Consider the following 20,698-nt stretch of genomic DNA (forward strand, 5'->3'; position numbering starts at 1 on the left):
AGCTGACCTAAGCACAGCTGATAAGAATAATAACTCCTATGGAATGAACTAGAAAAAAGCAAATTACTCACAGTTTATTCCCCCTCTTCTTTTGAAACACTTATTTTTAAGTTGTTCCATTTAGTATCTATCATTAGTATATAGGTCAGTTTATAAATTAGGCAAAACCCTATTGAGTCTAACAGGTGCCTTTATTCAGAATAAATGTAAATAATATTACCAGCTGTAATGGAGCCAAGATTATAGCAATATCTTATTGTGACTACCAGCATTTTTATTCCTGGTTTGATAACTGTGATCCGGTGTTTGAAAACATCAGCGGCTGCAGGAACAAGACTTTGCAGAACATTATGTCTTTCTATTTAGTTTCCATGTTTGAAGTTTGTAAAGTTTTGTGGACTTTCATTGAAAGGGTATAGTATGTTTCCTTTTCTTGCACACACATTTTGTATAAAATTGTATTTCCATTGTCTTGCAGCCTATTACTCCACCTGTTATAAGAAAGTTTCGAAATATGTCAAGTCCTGCTCCTGGTGCTGAAAGAATATTTTATGGCAGAGCAAAAGATCCTGATATTCCAGCTCATTTGACTCATGGCATTAGCTCCCATTCTTCACTGAGCGTAAGAATATGATTTTTTGTATGCTTAAAAATATATTTGCTTTTCCTTAACTGCAGGTTGCTTTTGCTGGTCATAGTACATACAAAGTGTATGAGAGGATGCAGCAGGACCAGGCCCCTGGTGGCCATGTGGCTTCTTGAGATATCCTCCCTTTCCTCCATAGTGTCAAAAGCATTCTGATCTTTTGTGGTCTTTCTAAGTTCTTTGGACCTGAAGAATTGTTCTGCTTTTTCTATAGTCAGAAAGCTAAGAGCTGGCATTTTCTGAGGGGTGCTTCAAGCCTAATGAGGGGTACCTTGATTCTAAAAAGGTTGATAACCACTGATTTAATGTCTAGGGTCAAGGGTGGTTAAGTGCTTTACATCATAATATTTCAGGTGTCTCTGAGTTCTGAGGGATATTAACAATATGAAATAAATAGAAAAGCTTTTAAAAGCCACAAATCTTTAGTGAATGAAATATTATTTTACCAACTGCATTACTCATTTTATTTCATAATTTAAATATTGATTAACATTTAATTGATTAACTTCTCGCTCTTTCCCTATCAACTTCTATTGTTTTCTTCTTGACTGGTTTTAGAGGTAAAAAAGTAGAGCTATTATTGACCTGATTTACTATCTCAGAAAAGTGCTCATTTAGAGTTATTGTTAACTTTGCTCCCTTTCCCTTCTTTTGCTCTTAAAATGCTTTTGCTGCCTAGACAGGATCATTTGATATTCTAGTGTATTCAAGCAACACAACTAATTTGAGGAAAACAAACCTAGGTGTTTAGGTTGTTTTTTTTTAAAGGGCAAAATTCTGTGCTCACATGGCAGATTTTAACTGATATTCTGCATCCACAATACGATGCCTTCAAAAAGAGCTCATTATGTAGTAACCTTATATTGTACCTTGGCTTCTGTTCTCCAGAGTGTACATGATGTGGGAACTTGTTTGTCTGATTAAAAAAAAATCTTTATCACAAGTTCACCGTATTCATTTAAAGCTAAGACAAGGTTTTTTTCTCATTCAGTGGGGAGGAGAGGTGGGGGGGAGGGGAAGAAACCCCTGTCTTGGATTAGAATACGACTTGGGCCAGGTGGCTGCTGCAGCTCTGGCCCCATTTCTGGCCCCAACCCTGACCCTGATCCGGGGAAGATAATGAGATGTTGGAGAAGGGAGCACAGGGGAGATTGAATGGTGCATGGGGCAGTGCAAGGGAGATCATGTGGTATGTGAGGGGAGTGGGGAGGGTGAAGTATGGTAGCTTGAGCTCAGGGCCAGGGCTGGAGCTGTTGCCCCACCACTGCTCCCTGACTGAGGCTGGGGCTGGAGCCATCATGTGCTCTATGACTGAGGCCAGAACTAGAGTTGCTGCATAGGGTAAGCAGTGGCGGGATGGGAGGGGAGGGAGGGGGAAAGTGGCTAGGGAACAGGTACTGACGGGGATGCAAGTGGCTGGGGGGACATGCCCTGGATCAGGCAAATAGTGGGGAGGTCAGCCACTGGGGCGTGGGGCGCGGCTGGGGAGCAGGTATCGGGAGTCAAGTGGCAGAGGTGACAGGAGACAGGGGAGCAGACATCAAGGGGTGCAGCTAGCAGGGGGGCAAGTGACAGGTAAGTGAGGCAAGGGGAAGGAGGCAGGCTGCCTCTCCCTCACCTCCTTTCCCCACGGCTTGCCCCCCACCACTGCTTTCCCTACCAGAGAGGTGGGAGGGTTAAATTTAAGACAAACTTACAATAATTAGATTCTATACATGGACAATTATAACAAATTTATACATTTCCATGTATAGAATCTAATTATTGGGGGGTGGGGCATCTTAAATTTGAAGTTATCGTAGATATGGCTAAATACAGTATTCGATTAATCTAACTCAGAATAATACTTGTAATAGATAATATGATGCTTAATACTTAGCATGTTTCATTGCTTAGGTTTAATAGTATTTTGCCAGTTTTATGGAGGAGGAAATTGAAGCACAATAATGTTAAGGCTGGAAATTTCCACTTTGGGTGTCCAATATGAGATATTGAAGGTCTGATACTCAGGGATGCAAAAATGAAAACCTTCAGAATTTTTGGCACATCAAAAATGGAGATAAACATTTTGTTTAGTTAGAGGTTTTGCTTATTGTTGATTATGCTTCACAGTATGCTAGAGGGTTTTTTTTTTTATATTGTCAATAGGAATAGTGGAATTTTAGTAATCTGACCATGCTTATTATTAAATCTTTGCTGAGAAGTGCTGAGAAAGATCCATTTTAGTAAGATTCTGTTGTACCCTATGCTGATCACTTTTCTCTGATTCCTTCAGGCAGGCTTGTTGACAAATCCATCTTGTAAAACTCGGTTTCAGCAAAAAATTAACGAAAAAAAAGAAGCCCTATATTTAAGTAATTGGGGAGCACCATTAGGAAGGTCACATGATCAAACATCAATGCTTCCTAAAGGCCTTGATGTGACTAACACCACATTTGGAGGGACAACCATCAGAGGTAGGAAAATTAATGTGAAAACATATTACTAAATACAGGATGATTTATGATTTTATGTGGGATGCAGGAAGTTACATAAATAACATAGGCTATGTCTACATGAGACACTATCTCGTGTAGCTACTAGCTACTGCACCATAGCTTATTGCTATGGCAATGTAGCGCCGTCGGGCACAAACTGTGACAGCAATGTTATTGCGCAGTTGCAGCTAAAAATAACTGTGTGGCGATGGGACCGTGCAGTACTGCCAGTTACTGTGCAGTCATTTAGTACTTGCTGAAATAATAACTGTGCAGTCCACTGCACATGTAGACACGTCCACATTGTATTTATTAGGACTCGTGTACTGACTGTTTCTGGGCCCTATCTGTTGTACTGGGCTGATTTGGTGTGTGGCTCCAACCCCACAAATTGGATTAGGCCCCGTACCAGATCATGGCTCTGGCCCTACATTCAGGACCATGTCATCTGGACTGCAGGGCTTGAAAATTGGTGCTGGGTACAGTGTTAATTAACAATGCCTCTACTGCCCTGCCACCAAATTTTTAGACCCATGGAAAGCTTCATGGGCCAGATGACATGGTACTCCAGACCAGAGTTTGGGCACCACTGCTGTAGATCTTAAGGGATCTGACTATATTGGAGGCAAGGACTGATTATATTGGATATGTCAGAATCACCTCAGTATTATGCCAGGAAATTTTGTGGTGAGGCATGCCATGTCTGCTCTTCATACACTGCCTCTTAAAACAGAAGTAGTGTAGCTGTTTTAGTGCAGTCTTAGGAAACTGCCAGCAAGCTATCTTGTGAGAAAGAGGTGTTTGGTATGCACCCAGCACTAGTCATTGAAGTGACAATATGATACCCATTTCAAGAGGTAGTATTTATTGTGCAGGCCTCATTGTGATCCTTGGTGTGATACTGAAGAAGGAAAGATATGCCCTACAATCTTGTATATCCCACTCAGTTCCCTGCAGCTCTCCTCCATTCTTTGATACTGCTTTGATGCACTGGTACCTGACTAGAACCTCAGTAATAAATATAACATTTCTCAAAATATCAGTGTCTTCTCTAGTAAAATGCTGAAAAGATAAAACTTTTCCTGTTCCCATAATTTTTTAAGAGATCTCATTACCTTATATTTAATATGCATTTGTTCACTTTTCAGGAACACCTGCGGGGGATCTTATAAATCCACCAAAACCCTTTGAGGAAATAGATAAAGAAGCAAGAGAAGGACATGAGTTGTATGTTGTGACACACAATGATTATAATGTTGGTGAGTAAGCCTAAGAGCTAGTGGACCCATAATATAAGTAAGTAGAAATAAATTTAATTATAGTTCTTTGATACACATATTTATCTAGTCAGATTGTTAAGGGATTCATTGGCATATCAGTTAATATTCCAGTTGTCTATTTTTTTCATTAACTGCATAAGGCTAGATAGTCCACAGCCCTTATTCAACCTTATAAGAGAATAAAGGTCCCCTTTGCTTCTTTGACTCCCCTTCAAAGTGTAGCATTATATCTTTATCCAGCATTTTGACAAGAGTATTGATTTCTAACTAGTTAGATAAATCATTTGTACATTCACAGCAATTTAACTGAGTTATCTAATTATTGTTGACAGTTTTAATGGTTTGTTAATAGCACTCCAGAAGATTTTTATTTCAGTATATTCTCCTTGTGTATATATTTTGTACAAAATAAAAGAGGATTTTTTTTTTTCCCTACAGGGGAACCAAGAAACCGGAAATACAGTTCACCAAAGTTCAACAAGTATAATATTTATGGAAAAGAAACACCACATTTTAATGATGGACGAAATACATCCAAGTCTTTACAATGGCTGTACAATGTGCAATTGTAAGTTTCAATGCATAAAGTAGATTGGGGACTTGGTTGTTCAAGTTAGACCTTCCTATGTGAATATTAGTTTTTTTATCTGTGATGACTTGCACTGAAAATTCCTACAGGTCTCTTATCCTTAGCTGCTAAACTGTACCCACATGAAGGAAAGCCCAAGTGGGAAATTAGCTCTACCCTTCTGTAGAAGGAGTAGTTCTACGTTTCTGGTTTCTCTAGTTAATAGGATGGAGTAGAAGTACTGAACAGGTACATGTTTGCTTTGTGGCCTGCAGGGAAAAAATGTACTTAGGTATACAAATACAGGATTTAAGCATACTGGTATGGGATATTTGTATGTATATGTATGACATTGTATAGTTATAACTGCAGTACCACTGCTCAAATGTTGTAAATAATGCATTTTAAAATTTATACATGTGCAGTACATATACGTTAAAATCAGATTTGCAAGCAGAGAACAAATGGAGTGCTTTTTGTTGAAAAGTTCTTTTCCTCAATTATAATGATATCATTAAGCAGCTGTATTTAACACTTATTTTCTAATTTTTTAGAAAAAAAGCAGCAAAAATAGTGTCCAAAAGAATTGATGATTTCAAGGAAAAATTTCAGCCTCAGCTTGGAAAAGTCCTTGATCCGTAAGTTAAAAAGATGGAATTTACCCAGGCCCTGTGCAAGCTATATATTTTACCATTTTGGGGCTGGGAAAAATAGGTGGTCATGGGTTCAAATGAAAATTTGCAGTGCAAGTTCACAGTTTGCCTACTAACTGCAAAGTGGATAACCATTCCTTCCTAAACCCTGAGAGTTCCTCAGATTAATTGGGATTTGTGCAGGGGAATAGATGAGAAGAGCACTGTGAGCGGGTGTGTACTTCGACTCTGCTGCCAAGGTGGGATTCGACTGACCTTCATCTCGTCCTCCCACTCACCCACCACGTCTTGATAGTAAAATTATATTTGGGAGGATGGATGTCTTCTGGAGTGAGGGTCAGACTGGCAGGGTCACTGATCTTCTGCAGGGTTCCACCTACCCTACACCCTGACCCTTTCCTCTCAGGCTGATGGTAGCTATTCCCCGATGATTGAGAGTGGGGAATGCCCAAAGTCCTTTTTGGTGTGGCAGGACACTGTTGGTGCCTGCCACTTTAAAGGCCGTGCAGGTGCAGGTGAAGGTGCTTGATTGTGGCGGCCATTTTAAAACCATGGCCACTTATGTAAACACAGCAGTTCACTGCTGGCAGGCAGGCAGAAACATCGCCTGGCTGAACTGTTGAATGAAACATCTGCAGGGAGGAGCAGGAGGCTCTTGGTCCTGGGCATGACCTAAAACTGCACCCTACCAGTGGTGCAGGAGCCCCCAGGAAATACCAAGCCAGTTACCACCCCGGTGGAAGGGGGGTCGGGGCACCTTAATAGCCCCCAGCTCCCACATCCCTGGTGGGCTCAACTGGTTCAAGCAGAGCCCAGGCTCATAGGAGTCCTGAGGCAGGGCCCAGGTCAGTGGAGGGACCTGGAGCAGCACCCAGGCTCTGCGTGAGTCCTGTGGCTGTAGGGACCCTGAGAGGGGGCCAGACATGGCTATGGCCACCTGAGCCTCACAGGCTATAATATCCCAGGGCAGAGGGTCAGGCAGGGCTACGGCCCCTTGAGCCAAATGGGGTGGCAGATCCCAGTGAGCCCCAGTGAAGGGGGCGGTTGGTGAGCCCCAGTGAGGGAGGTGGTGTGGGGAGCCCCAGAGGGCTTGAAGCCCAGTAGGTGTTTGTTTGTCTGTTTCTATGTATGTTTTATGAAAGACCCAGTGCAAATCTGTGCCATCTGCAAGGCTTCAGCTGCAGTGTAGGGGAGGATTGAAGCCACAGATAACGACCCCTGGCATTGGGGCAAGAGTGGGCAGCCTCCCACCTAATTAGAACCAATTATGAAACAACAAGACATGGCAGATGAGTGAGGCGGGTAATTAGCCCACAAACAGGTGGGCAGGCCAGTAGTGGACTGGCCCCAAGAAGGCCCCCTGTTACACTTGGGTTCTGCCAAGTTCTTTAATTTGCAGCTTGTCAGACTCTTCTTCCTCCTCTGGTTGAATCTCTCCTTGGCTCAGGTAGTAAGGTTATCCCTGGATCAACTTAATTAACTCTTTCCCGTCTTCCTGGCCTTGCCTCAGGCCTTACCAACTTAATTTCTTTAAATATCCCCCAGGTGCAGGATATAGAGCCCTGCTTAACCATAAATCAAACCTTCAGGGACTTCTTCTCCTTAGCTGTCTTTCATTTGCACAGGGAAAGGAAATCAAAGGGGAGTTTCTTATTTACGGTCTCTGATTCTTTCAATTCTTTCACACAAAAAGGATTCCTTTTTGTTTCTTCACAACTCTAATGGATCAGTTAGGCTGTTGGCCTCCAACTTCTGCTCTGCTTTGTTTCTCCCTGGTGTGCCATGCAAAATCCCTTCTTTGCTCTGGCTGCCTCAGTTTTCTTCCAGTTTTCTTCCTTCCTGCTCCTCCTGGTAGGTCTGTACTCTCCCTCTTCCCAGCTAATCACCAGGCATCCCTATAGGGATATCTTTCTCGGGGTTCCAGCTCCAGGGATTTTCTGGGACGACCCGTACTACCCCACCGTCTGCTTTCACTTATCTTTCTGGGAAGGTGTGGGTGATTCTCACTTATGGTTTATCCAGTTCCACATGACTCATGAGAGTTCAGTGTGCAGGGACTTCTTCTGCATGAGTCCCCAGCTCATGGCCCTGCTGAGTTGTTCCTGCTCCGAGGGATGCCAAATGCCAAGCCTCTCTTTAAAAACCTCCTTTAAGCTGCCCGATTTTCTCCCCAGGTCAATTGGTGCAGGCTTACTGGGGCATGTGTTCTCATGCCCCAGGGGTCTGCCTGTTTCTCAGGTTTTCCTTGGACCCTCTTTTCCAGTGCACCGGGGCATGCTGCTCATGTGGACCCAGCTGAGTAAGTTTCCTGATGGTGTTGCCAGCTCTGCAGGAGTGTAGCAGGGACTTGGACCCAGTCCCTGCTACAGACACACTTTACATAAATGATAAAATCTTTGGCTAGGGACAGAAATTACACATAAACTGGCATAAGTGAGTGGAAACTGGTCTAAACCTGTAACAGAAGAGAAGTTCAGTGCACATAGACCAGTTTAAAAACAGTGGAAATCCATTTAAGATAGACCTGGATGCATGTAGTATCAGTTTTAATCCATGTAGATAAGATTGTGTTTTACAAGGTGTTATTCCCAGGGTGGTCGCTAGCACCTGGAGGCCCCAAAAATTTCCCTTTTTCCTTACCACCCGGGAACAGTCCCCCCCTCACTCTCCTGCCATGTCTTGATGTAAAGAGAAGGCTGTCCCTGGGCTTCCCAGGTCTGGTCTTGCTCCAAGGAACACCTGGAAGTGTGGGTCCTTTGCCTTAAGGATGGCTCCATACCTCCCCTACACCCATGCCTCACAGGTTTTAAATCTCTAATCGGGTGGGACCCTTGTCTTCAGGCCACTCCAGGCCTTTATTTTCATTTTTGTTGGAGTTTTAGCCTTCCCAGCTTCTGCCCCTCTACTCTGGCTGTTCCTGCAGCCCAGGCCCACTGTTGTAGGCCTGGCTTCTGGGCCCCAGCCCCTGTCTGGCTGCATCCCTCTTGGGCACCAGGCCCCTGACCCCTATGTGACTCTGCAACCTTTTACTCTGCCCCCTTCTGGGTTCACCAGTAGTTTGAGCCTTGAGCCTGCCTCTGGCAGTGCTCAAGGCAATCACATGTCCCGTGGGGACTAATAGGACCTCCATAAACAACCCTTTACAGTCCCAACCCAAACCACTGGTTTAAATTGCAACGTAAACACTAAGCCCCTAGGCTATAACATAAGAAGAAAATGAATGCTGCATGCCTGCTTACCAAGCATCTCTTTCTCTCTCTCTGGGTCACTCTATTTTGTTCCCCAGCCTGCAGAGCTGCTTTCTTCCAGCATCCTTGGACATTCAGGAGCCCCATACTTCACAACTTTCAGGGATGGCCCAACCCCATGGCTTATATAGCTCTGGCCTGAGCCCTCTCCTAGTCATGTTACACCCCAGTCCACTGACCTGACTATAGGGCTGTCCTTTAACCCCTGCTCTGCCGGGTGGCTGTGCTCTAAACCCTCTGCCCTTAAAGGGGCCACACCATTTTCTAGTAATAGGGCCAGGGTTCCCTGTTACACTGGCCTAGCAAACTTCAGTACCCTCCTGACTCAACTTAGGTCACTGTCCTCTGGCAGGATGCTCTGCGGACCCCTGCTAACCCTCCCCACTCACAGGGAGGCAGGCTGGAACTTGCCTCATGATACCTGTTCCAGCCCCACACTTAGCTGGCCCCAGCTGGACCACACAGACCCTCCGCCCAGCCATGTAGCCAGCAGACCAGGCAGCAGTGGGGGTAATGAACATGGCAGCTTCCCTCTCTGCTGAGCTGGAGTCCAGCCAACAGAAGCCCCCGTGTTCTGTCCAACCCCATGCTCCTGTCTGCTCTGCTGGCCAGATCCCAACTTGACACAAGGGGGAAGCTGTTTTGTTCTTCCCCCCCTCCCCCCCCCCCTGCAGCCCCGCCTCCCATTGCTGCCTGCTGTGCTGGCCAGACCCCAGCTCGGGGGGGGGGGGGGGGGGGGGGAGGCAGGGGGGAGCCTGGCTGCTGTGGGGGTAGATACTGGCTTGGCAGTGGGACAGGGAACTCCTTCCCTTCTCCCACTGCAGGTCAGAGACTGGCAGGGGCAGGGCTTATTAGCCAGCCTGGCCACACAGGAGGAATCAACCTTGACATGGGGCTCCCTGCAGCTGGCTAGACCCTTGCTGGACTGGAGCCTCAGGTGAGGGAAACTCCTGAGGTTTGGGGCTCCTCCCATGTGGGCTCGGGGGAGTTGGATTGGGGGGACTTCTTCCCCCCCCATACGGAAACAGCAGGGGGTTGGGGAGTGCTAGGCAGCCAATCAGGAATGGCCTCCCCTTGGGTGGGCTCAACAATGGATAGCAAGCTGGGAGGCGTGCTCAGTGCCTGCCTTGGCCAACCAAAGTCTGAATGTAAGTTACGTTTATTATCAGTCCAATGTATGCAGCTTAGAGAAACCTGTGAAGATTGGATCAATTCCACCTCGGGCTTGTGGCTGTCTGTACTTAGCCTTTGTTACTGAATTGAAAATTTGGTGTCAAGAGCTAGAGATAGCATTTCCTTTTTTCTGTTTAGAATTCTATATAGAATTTATAAAATATGAATGTAAAAATGACTAAATTCATCTTATTTTGAGCACACACTTTACAGCAATTTACTATCCTTCTTTAGGGGCTTTTAGAAATAAAAGCCCTTTTAGTTTAGTTAAGCATGTTAAACATGTTAAATGTGCTTAACTCTGAAAACTTGCTTGGCTTGCATGTTTTGCTCAGTTGGGGGCCTTATTATGTTTCTTGAAATATGTATTGCTGAATACTACATGCTGTTTCCTTTTTGTGGTCAGGTCTTTCTTATCTGACTTTTTTTCAGCTTTGTCTGAATTCTCAAGGTTTGAGAGAATTGAAATACCTTATCTGTAGTTGGGGTGGGTAGGAACAGACGAATGAGTTATCCCCTCTACTGACACTAACTTTGTTACTTTGTTTTCATCACTAATATTCCTGTTTCCATGCTAAAGGAAAACCACCTGACCAGCTGGCTGGGAGAAGGGGTTGTGACCATTTGAGCAACGGGTGGGTGGTTAAATAAACGAAGTGGGTGGGTGAGTTGTTGCTAAAATCATCATTAATGACCCCATTTTAGTTAAAAAAGCACATAACCATGTTACATTTGCACAATTTTGTGACTTGAACATTTGGCTTTGCCAAGAACCAACTGTTCTTCTGTTTCTGAGGTGCCTGGAAAAGTGGAAAGATGCTTTGTGCATTTCCCTGGAGTTCTGCAGAGTTGGAACCTCTAGCTCTAAGTCTTTGTTTTGTGTGGACTGTACGCTATTCATATCCCAGCAATAAAGTGAAAAGTTGCAAGGAAGGGAATGAAACCAGTTAACATACACCAAAAATACTGGAGATCTTTGTTATTTTGTTCCCACTCGTGTGTTTTGCTTTGTTTTTGTGAATGGGAGAAATAGATGCCTTTCTCAATTATGATAGAAAGTTGTGGTTCATATAGTAAATATCTAATTAGTAAACTAAGAGGTAAAATGCATACTGATTATTTTGTATGTTTAAGACATACATTGAGGCAATTCTTTCTTTTAAACTATTTTAAACAACTTTTAATACAATCAGTAAATCTCATTTTTTAGTAATAAGATAGATCCAAGATTTTTAGATCAATGTTGGGCTGGGTATTTTTTTGTGCACAGTTTTGCATATAAAAAGCAGATGCTTTTTGATGAATATCTTGACTCTTGCCAATGATAGCTTATTTAAAGGTGTTATTTGAACTGGAGTCCAGTTCAGCCTGGATACTAGATATTATCTAACAGCTGCACTCATTTCCCACTCATTTCTATCTGCTAAATAATAAAATAACTGATGTTACCCTAGAAACTTCTTTTCCCCTTTCAGGAAATATAACCATAAAGTTCAAAGACATTTATTGCGTCTCACTCAGTATTTTTGACAGTACTTTACACTACAATAGGGTTTCTAAATAAAAGGAAGGATCAGTAGTGGCAGCTTTGATTCGCGTGGAAAAAGTATTGGTGAACATGTTTCAAGTGAACTCTGTTGAGTGGCTTTTGCAGCTCTCTTTATTCTTTGCTTATAATCTGAATAAAAGATGCCTGATTAATTCTTCACAATTTGAATATAAGGTGCATTTTGATTAGTAATAAACAAATAACTAACATACTTCTTGTTGACAGCATAGCAGAAACTATGAATGTTCCACCAGATCATACATTTGGAATGTTACTTCGTCCTGATGAGTTTGGTAAATATAGTAATACTGCATGATATAAAATCTTATTCAGTTGGTGGCTTTATTTTTCAAATAGTAACTACAGACTGTGTAATGTAGAGATTTAAAAATTCTTTTATGTACTTTAAAACCTACCTTCAATGAGGAAGAGGACAAAATCAAGCACAACGATACATTTTAGAAAGGGTTTTCAGAAAAATGAAGCAGCTAGTAAAACAGGGTGAAAGTTCAAAAATAAAGAAATTTAAATCTTTAGATTGTATGTGCACACTATTTAAGGAAACAGAGGACACGTCTACACGTGCACCCAACTGTGAGGTTGTTACTTGGTACCATTACCGCACAGTCCGGGCGGCGCATAGGTCATTTCCAAAGTTGTTGCACAGTAGCAACAACCTATTCTGCAGTAGTGTCGGTGTCACAGTTTGTGCCCACCTACACTCTGTCATTGTAGTGTCGCACTACATTGCCATAGCTCGTCACTACAGCGACATAGCATCTCATGTAGAAGCACCTCTCAGGAGGCATGCATTCTGGAGCCTAAACAAAAAGGGAATCAGGAGAGGAAGCATTATGTATGTCTAAATGAGAAGATTCAAGATCTTATTTAAACTAAATGCATACCTTTCAGAAAATGGAAGTCTAGGAAACATTACATTACATTATAGCAAGCGGTATTTAAAAAGGAAATTTAAAGGAATGTGAAGAGTAAAAGAAGGGAAAGCACTAAGTCAGGAATAAACATATAACTGAAGTAGGAAATCTGCAAAAGAATTGGTGGGTCCCTTAAATCTCTAAGGAACACTTACAAAAGAAAAGACGTTACTAAAATTGTAATAGATTTCTCTGCATCAGTTTTCATCGCAAAGGATATTAGAGAGGCTTTTCTTCTGAACCTGTTCTTTTCTGGTAATAATGATGGTAAATACTATCAGTAAGTAAGGGGTCAAAGAAAAGGTTCTGGATGCAATTAATAAATTAAAATGATCAGTCAGCAGTCTTGGAAAGAATACATCTAAGAATTCCAGACAAAATAATGAATGAAGTTTCTGAGCTGCTGGCAAACGTAAGCTAGAATTAAAAGCAGCTACTCTGCTAGAGGATTGGAGGGAATAAATGCTGTTTTACTGAGGTGTTAGGGTAGGGGTGATAAAATCATCCATCCGCACGGGCCAGATAAGTGATGTGGGGCCCGTCTATGGGCTATACCGGTTCCACAGACATCCCACATTCCAGCCTGTGTTATAGAGCAGCCTGTTTCAGTATGTACAGTTGGATGATGAAGAGCACTGATCAGAGTGCATCAATAGTCAAACATGCACATAATGTGAGGCTTTATAAGAAATAGAGAATAAACAAAAAGAATTAGTATGTCATTTTAAAAATCAGTGCTAAAAAATCACCTAGTGATCCTATAATCCCTTTTTCATTGATCCCAAAAGTGTTGTGCGTCTCTGAAGCCTGAACAACTAGAGGGAAGGCATTCATAGTGAAGTGCTTTGAAAGTGTCAGACAGCCTTCCCCATTTGCACAATTGGTCCACAGCATGTTAACTTTTAGGGCATCATGATGCTGATATTTTTCTGCGAAGGGAGTTGTGACTCAAGATCAAGAATTTAAAACCATTTCATAAGATATACTATATGTCAGTGGTTTTCAACTTTTTCATATTCAGGGCACCCCACAGGAAATGACAACTCTTTCTTTTCACTTAACTTCTTCGCTACAGAAAAACGATAGCGTAGTTATTTTGTTGCAGTGAACTCAGAAAGACCACAACAAGTCAGAATGTTTATGACGCTATTGGTTCCTATTTGAAATCTCTGGGTTCATCTTGTGATCATGTTTGCACATGATCAAATGGTGCTAATGTTGTATGGGTCTCCATATCACCCCTGAAAGGATATTTAGGCACCCAGGGTGCATAGGCACCTTGTTTGAGAATCACTGCCATATGCAAGGAGGGAGATCATTTTCTAGGCCAGCTCCCATTTAAAATGAGATTAGCTAAAAGAGTTGTGAGCTAAGCAACTCTGAAAAGCCTTGGTGTCTTCTGCCACACCCTGTAATTGAGCTTACCCCTCCAGATTAATAATTATTTTAGAAGAATTGAGCCTATTTTGAGTATGTAACTGAAATGTTTGTTTATTTTATAGGAGTTGGGGATCTTCTTCACTACAGGGTTCCTAGTGAGTTTCTTCGTGGTAAAGACAGAGAGCAAGCTGTCTTTACTGCAATTCGACAGAATTTGAAGAAAGCCAACTACCACAATTTTGGCACATTGCTAGAAGCATTCAGGCATTACGACAAGGTCAGTGCTGTGAGAAAATACAGATTTACATATAAAGGTGTACAGTGTATGATATTAGCTTTCTACTGCTATAGAATGTAATATTAATGTGTAATATTAATAGTGTACAGTATGATTAATGCCTTTCTTTAAAAAGAGGTCCTGGCTTTGCCTCAACAGTTATGATTATATTGCTATCTCGTCATAATTCATTATTACTGTGACACTTGAAGCTCTAAACTTCAAGTTACTGTACTATTTAAATAGCAGTTATTGCTTGATATTTGTTAATTCAGGTTTTTGTTAATTCAGGTTTTGGATTTCTAAACTCCTTTAGACTGTGGTACTTCTTAATGTTACTTCTCTGAAATGATGTGACCAGCTACATATTTATGACTTGTACTTGGTCATAAATATGTAGCTGGTCACTATCTAAGTGTTGGTTGTACTTAGATCAGTGCTGTGAGATACTTTTAAGGATGCCACAGAATATTAGCACTGTTAGGTGTACAAATGCTTACATAAGATTCACAAGATAAACTCAGAGAATCCAAATAGGAATCCACAGTGTCATAAATATTTTCACCTATTGTGGTCTTTCTTAGTTCTTTGCTAAAGAAGAATGGCTCTATTATTGTTAGGGACCTACCAAATTCATAATTTCATGATTTTTATGGAAACTATGAATTTGGTTAGTCTCTGAGGAAAAGCCTGGTCCCCAGAAAAAAGAGTGGGGACCACAAAAAGGTGTGAAATAGGCAGTGAGCAGGGGGGGAAAAAAAGGGCTGCAAAAACAGAAAAGGGCAGGAAGTCCTGATGTCCTGAAGGAAGGAGGTGGCAGGGGAGAGGAGGGGAGTTTTTTGTGGCAGAGCATGGCAGACCCTCGCCCCCTCCCATGCCTCTGATTCGCTGAAGGGTCCTGGAAGTCCCCTCCCACCCCAGAGACTGACAGATGGCCATCTGTCAATCTCCAGGGAGGGGCAGGACTTCTGGGGCCCCTCAGCCAATCAGAGGCCTGGGCAAACCTGCTGTACTCTGCTGTGAAAATAGCTAAGAGCTGGAATTTTCTTAGGAATGCCTTGAGTCAAATGAGGAGTGCCTTGAGTCTAAAAAAGTTGAGACCCACTGGCTTAGATCACGGGTTCTACTTTGAACGTGTTTGCTACAGTAAACTGTTATGTTTTGTTTCTACAGAATGGTGATGGGAAGATAGACAAAGAAGAGCTGCGGAAGTCCTGTTTTCAGCTTAATTTGGATCTAGATGAAGAGCTCCTGGATGCTTTATTTGATTACTGTGATTTGGATAAAGATGGCCTGATTGACTATCTGGAGTTTGCAAACTTTCTTAACTGGAAAGACAAAATGGCTATTGGAGAATTTGAAGAAAAAATAATTACACAAAGTAGGTTACTTAGCACTTAATGGGTGCATCCAAATGAGCCCACATGTGTGTTTTGCAGCATCTCAATATCCAGGGGTCAAAAAAAACCGCAGTGAAAAAAAGCGGGACAGGCAACCAGAGGCTGGGTCCTCCACAGAGATGCTCTGGTAGCAGCCAGGGTGTCTCTATGGTTGGCCCTTGCCCTGGTGCTGAAGCATGTTGCCTGCCTGTGCAGGGCAGGCAGTGTGCCAGCTGCAGGGAGCTGGACCCGGGCTCCAGTGCCAGTAAGGGGTAGGGGGTCTGGAGGAGTGAGGAGGAGACCATGGGGAGGGACCCCTGCTAGCCTCACCTACTCCCCCAGCCCCCCGATCCCTGCCCCGCCCAGCCCCAGCCTGCCCCTTGAGCCCCCCATCGCTGCCCCACCTGGCCCCCCCGAGCTCCCCCAATTGCTGTCCCTCCAGGCCCCAGCATCCCTGCTATTAAAAACCAACAAACAAAAACCCTGCAGTCACCGGCAGTAGCAGCTGCTATCGGGGTCACTAGGGCACAGCGCGGGGTCGGGTGTCAGCTCCAGCGGCCCAAGTCCAGGCCTTGCTGCCCTATGCTTCGTGGGGAGGCTTTGCCAGGAGGCCCCAGAGCCCCTACAGCCCCTGCTACTGCAGTAAGTAGAGGCTTTTTTTTTAAGTGCTAGAGGCTGAGGTGGAGAGGGCAGCCATTGGGGGGGTCTTGGGGAGCGGGTGGGGGTGGGGCCGGGTGGGTCAGCCATTGGGTGTCTGCAGGAGCTGGCAGAGGATGGAGCCAGGTGGGGCAGCAATCTGGGGGGCTGGGGGAGCAAGCAGGGGTGAAGCATGTGGGCCCTGCAGGGGGGGGTAGCAGCTCCTGTGGGGGCCATTTGGCCCCTGTGTGGGGGCTGTGGCTCCTGTTGGGGGGAAGCAAAACATATAGGTATTTAGAATTCATTTTATTATGATGATAGAAACACTGGTAGACTTCCAAATTGCTTTAACACTGTAGATATATCAATAAAACACTGCCCAACTGATTGTTGTCTCTCTGTCTCTTACACTCTCTCTCTCTTTCTCTCTATATATAGTGGTCTTTTATTTTAATTGTGGAGGAACATGGATTTGGGGTATTTTACAGAGTGACTTTGGGATTTTTTTATCAGGGATTTTTGAGTTTTCAAATAGGGAACATCAGAATTCCTGCGAGGGAGGCCAGTGGCAGGACCCTGCCTGCTCAGAGCTGGCACCTTGGACCCAGCTGGCTGTGGGACCAATTGGACCAATTGGCACCTTGGACCAATTTACTGGGTCCCTGAAGCTCCTGAGAGCGAGTAGCCCTGAGCTACTTGCCAGGGCAGCTTTTTATATTGTTGGGGATAGCACAGGTGCTGGCCCTGGGCTCTAGCTCCCCCTGGGTGCAGATCCAGGAGAAGCCGGGCAGGGTTATTTTTTTGCCCTAAGTGGCACAATTTACCTCACACTAAAGTACGTGCACTGAGGCAAAAAGCCCTGGCTCAAATTTGCACTGTTTCTATTTGAGCTGCTGTAAGCGCACATGCTTGCATGCATGGACACACCCAATGTCTAATCTTGCTCATACCTTCGCCAATGGAAAGAGCTGAGGATGAAGCAGAATAGGTACTGTACTTGGTGAGTAGGATTTGGGGAGTTCACTCATTGCTTCCATATTTCCACTAAGATGTGAATTAGTGCTAAAGTAGTGCTTCCTCTTCTCAGGCTTGGGTGAATAGATTATCCACTGAAAACTTTCATGAATCAAACCTATTTTCTTAGGCTTGATAAGGGGCAGAAGTTGGAAAACAAAACCAGCAAACAAAAATTACAAGAAAAATATTAAAAATTTCTATTTGCTAGCAAAATCTTGGATTCATCCATTATTTTTCCCAGATGATGATACAAATTGTAGTTTGAAATTATAATAGCCGACAGAGTATTGTTTTGTTATCAAAAGATTCAGTTTGCTGCCTTTGCCTCAACTTCTTAGAGCAGAAGCTACCCAAAAGCTCCTACTCAGGATTTCTCAGCAGGCATAGAGCCACTGTAGATAGTTTCCATATCTTCCTTCTCAATGCCCCTAACCAACACGGTCAGAAAGAAATTAGGGGTGCAGTACTTCCATGTACTCCAGCTTTTCCAAAATGGATATGGTCTCCGGGACCCTCAGATTGCTCTAATTTGTACTGAGTCCTAAACTAGACAACAAATGAGGGAGCCATAGTCAATATTGGGATCAACCTTGTTTCTCTCCCTTAGACTGAGAAATCACAGTAACTTAATTTTATTTTATCAAGGTGTACCTCTACTTATGCTTGTGTTCATAGGTGTGATAACTTACAATTTAAGCTGATGGCACCAAAGTTCTCTATCTCTAAATTCTGCACATTTAAAGAAATCCTTTGAGAACCTTTAACTGTTTTTCAAGGTAACCACTGGAAAAGGTGGAAGTCCTATTTCACTGGTTTAACTCTGATTTACCTTACAGACCTTTTAAAAATTGGGAGTCCAGCAGAGCTTGTCAGGTGCAAATCTTACTCAGAATGCTTCCCCCCCCACACACTTTTTTTAGACGATTCTTTTTGCTATGTGAATGCGTCACAAAGCAGGAGAGTTTAAAAGTCTCAGCACTACTCTAAAATATGCTACTTATATCTTAGACCTCTTCTACCTAATACTGTAGGTTATTTTTTAGATTTAAGTAACTGGTTTTACCACTTCAAATATTGTAGTGTACTATACCTAGAATGATTACTGGTCATTTCATAATTTTTATTTTTATAGGGAAAAAGGCAGAGGCTTCTGAGGCTTCTAAACCCAAAGCTACAGAAAGCAAAACAAGTGATGGACCACTGTTGAAACAGGAAGACCTTGTGCTAAAGGAACCAGGGAGTTTTGAAAAGACACCGAAGATTCTTACAAGACCAACAGATCGTGTCCTTGCTGATTATCGCACAACTTCCTCTCAGTACAATGCAGTTGTAGGTGGTCTCTCCACAACCTGTAAGTCCAGTGAATCATACTTTTCATTGCTGGGTGTTAAGGGACAATCTAAAAGCAGTTCTAGAAAGTATTAGCAGGTTGGATGATTAAAAAGAATAGTTAGCTACTTGAATTAAATTAATCAACCACTATTCAACCTAATTTGGGAAATATATTTAGGATTTAGGTATGGAGGTTCCTTTTTAGAAAAGCATAGATATGGATGTTTAAATAGATCTTTCTGGTCCAGAAGTTATGTTGGACATTTTATAATTACAGCCCTTTTGTGATATATTTGTTATATTACTCTGTCTCTAGCTTTGTTGGAAATTCTGTAAGAATAACCTTCCTTGTGGTATTTCAATATATGTGCTTCTTGTTGTGGTTTAAACTAGGAAGTGGAGAAAACATGCAAAAAACTGGAGTGTCAGGGATGGTATTCAAGACAGCCCTCCAATCCTTAGATTTTATACCTGGAAAATTATGATAAATTCATATATTTTCCATATATAAAATCTAATTATTGGGGGATTGTCTTATATTCAGGGTCATCTTATATTTGAGTAAATACAGTAATTCATCCTTCAGAGTTGGAGGAATACAATATAGACAGCTCCAATTTCTTATTGCTACAAACACCATTCTTTCATTTCTTGTTTTACTCATTGTCTTTTCACAGGTTATCCTGTGTGTGGTGTTCCAAGCATTCGTTCTGACATTCCTGCTCCCCAAATTCACCGTGTCAGTGACAGAAATAACTATGGTGATGAAGCCAACGCATATGCACTAATATGCCCATCTGTCTTCAGCCAGAAAGGAGTGTATGAAAGAGACTTTTTTAAAACAAGACCAAAGGCAGAGGTACAGTACAGTGATTCAGAAGATTCTTTCTAGAGAAATAATTCTACTGTGTTTGGGTAGATTGGGCACCACACTGAGTATCAGAAGATTTGGATTTAATTCCTAGATTTGTGAATGACTTTTGACAAGTCACACAACTTTTTTGCTTCTTAGTTTCCATATGTGTTAATAAGTGTTAATTGTGTTAATAAGTCTTTGTAAATTCTTAGGTTTGCGAGTAAAAAGCATTATAAAGTGCCAAATATGATTATACGCAGACAGAAAATTGGTGTTGACAGTATTGGTATAGCAGCAACTTTAAGGTGAAAAAATGAGAAGAATGATTTAATTATAACAAAAATAAGAGTTCTACATACATGTACTTCTTGTTTTGCTGTTGGACATTTTAGAGAAGTGAAAGATATTTGAACCTTTGTTTTGTTCTAGACTATCTAAGAGAAATTTTATTCCAAGCATGAAAAACTAGTTCAGCTCCTTTATGATTTTTATGGTGCAGCCACATTTATTTTGCTATATGTCTTCCTGCTTGTGAAGGTTTATGCCATAGGATCTGTAGAGTCATAGATGATCTATCTGTGCCCTTTCCCAAGTCATCCTGACTGTTGCTGAGGAGAGAAGTCAGACAACTGTAGAGATTTGCACAGGACTTACTTACACAGTTCCTCCACTTAACATCTCACAGTCTTCCTCCCAGTTTCTAATTGGATCTTGGCAGTTCAGCTGTATTTCACTTTCAACTGCAGAAAAATGATAGGTATGTATAGCAGAGTAGCAGACTGCCAGCTCAAGGGGCCTCAGGGCAGTCTGCAGACTGATAAGGGCTACAGCCCAGCGGCAGGCAGTGAAACCTGATTACAGGCTGCCTAGGAAAGCTGGGCCAGCTGATCCAATTAGCTGGCCCACAGGAAGTTAATGGTTCCTGGCAAAAGGAGCCAGAAGAAGAGAGAGAATTTCAGAAGGAACCAGAGAGAGAGAGAGAGAGAGAAAGACAGACAGATAAACAAACAGACTGAATGAATTAGGTTCCTAGGGAGAGGAGCTAGAGACAGGCAGACAGCTGGGATTTGACAGCTGGAAGCTGAGAGTCTGGGAGCCAGAAGCTGAGAGCCTGAGAAGGTAGAGCTGAAAGGGAGGTAGCCAGCAGGTCAGCTCATGGTGGAGCCTGGAGACCATGCTTGGAGTGCTGTTATCTGAAGAGTCTGCCAGCAAGTGTAAAGATGGCCATGGGGCATGGAGAGACCGTGAGTGCATCAGAGACTATGTATATGACTTACATTAATTGACTCCTG

At 42.8% G+C, this 20,698-nt stretch overlaps 1 protein-coding gene across 2 annotated transcripts in view; it reads left to right on the plus strand.

Annotated features, from left to right (window-relative positions):
* The window catches only part of EFHB (EF-hand domain family member B), a 29,840-nt gene that overhangs the window by 2,770 nt on the left and 6,372 nt on the right, over window positions 1–20,698 (plus strand). The window contains exons 3-12 of one of the 2 annotated variants that reach the window (XM_014603024.3): window positions 479–622; window positions 2,922–3,102; window positions 4,272–4,382; window positions 4,842–4,971; window positions 5,526–5,609; window positions 11,820–11,887; window positions 14,032–14,186; window positions 15,360–15,567; window positions 18,351–18,569; window positions 19,228–19,409. In XM_014603024.3, the coding sequence (XP_014458510.1) occupies window positions 479–622; window positions 2,922–3,102; window positions 4,272–4,382; window positions 4,842–4,971; window positions 5,526–5,609; window positions 11,820–11,887; window positions 14,032–14,186; window positions 15,360–15,567; window positions 18,351–18,569; window positions 19,228–19,409 (1,482 nt within the window). Of the gene's footprint in view, window positions 1–478; window positions 623–2,921; window positions 3,103–4,271; window positions 4,383–4,841; window positions 4,972–5,525; window positions 5,610–11,819; window positions 11,888–14,031; window positions 14,187–15,359; window positions 15,568–18,350; window positions 18,570–19,227; window positions 19,410–20,698 lie in introns of those variants that run through there. The other variant, XM_019498087.2, reaches the window with a different exon arrangement.

The sequence above is a fragment of the Alligator mississippiensis genome, chromosome 5 (assembly GCF_030867095.1).
Source record: "Alligator mississippiensis isolate rAllMis1 chromosome 5, rAllMis1, whole genome shotgun sequence".
NCBI classification, from domain to species: Eukaryota; Metazoa; Chordata; order Crocodylia; family Alligatoridae; genus Alligator; species Alligator mississippiensis.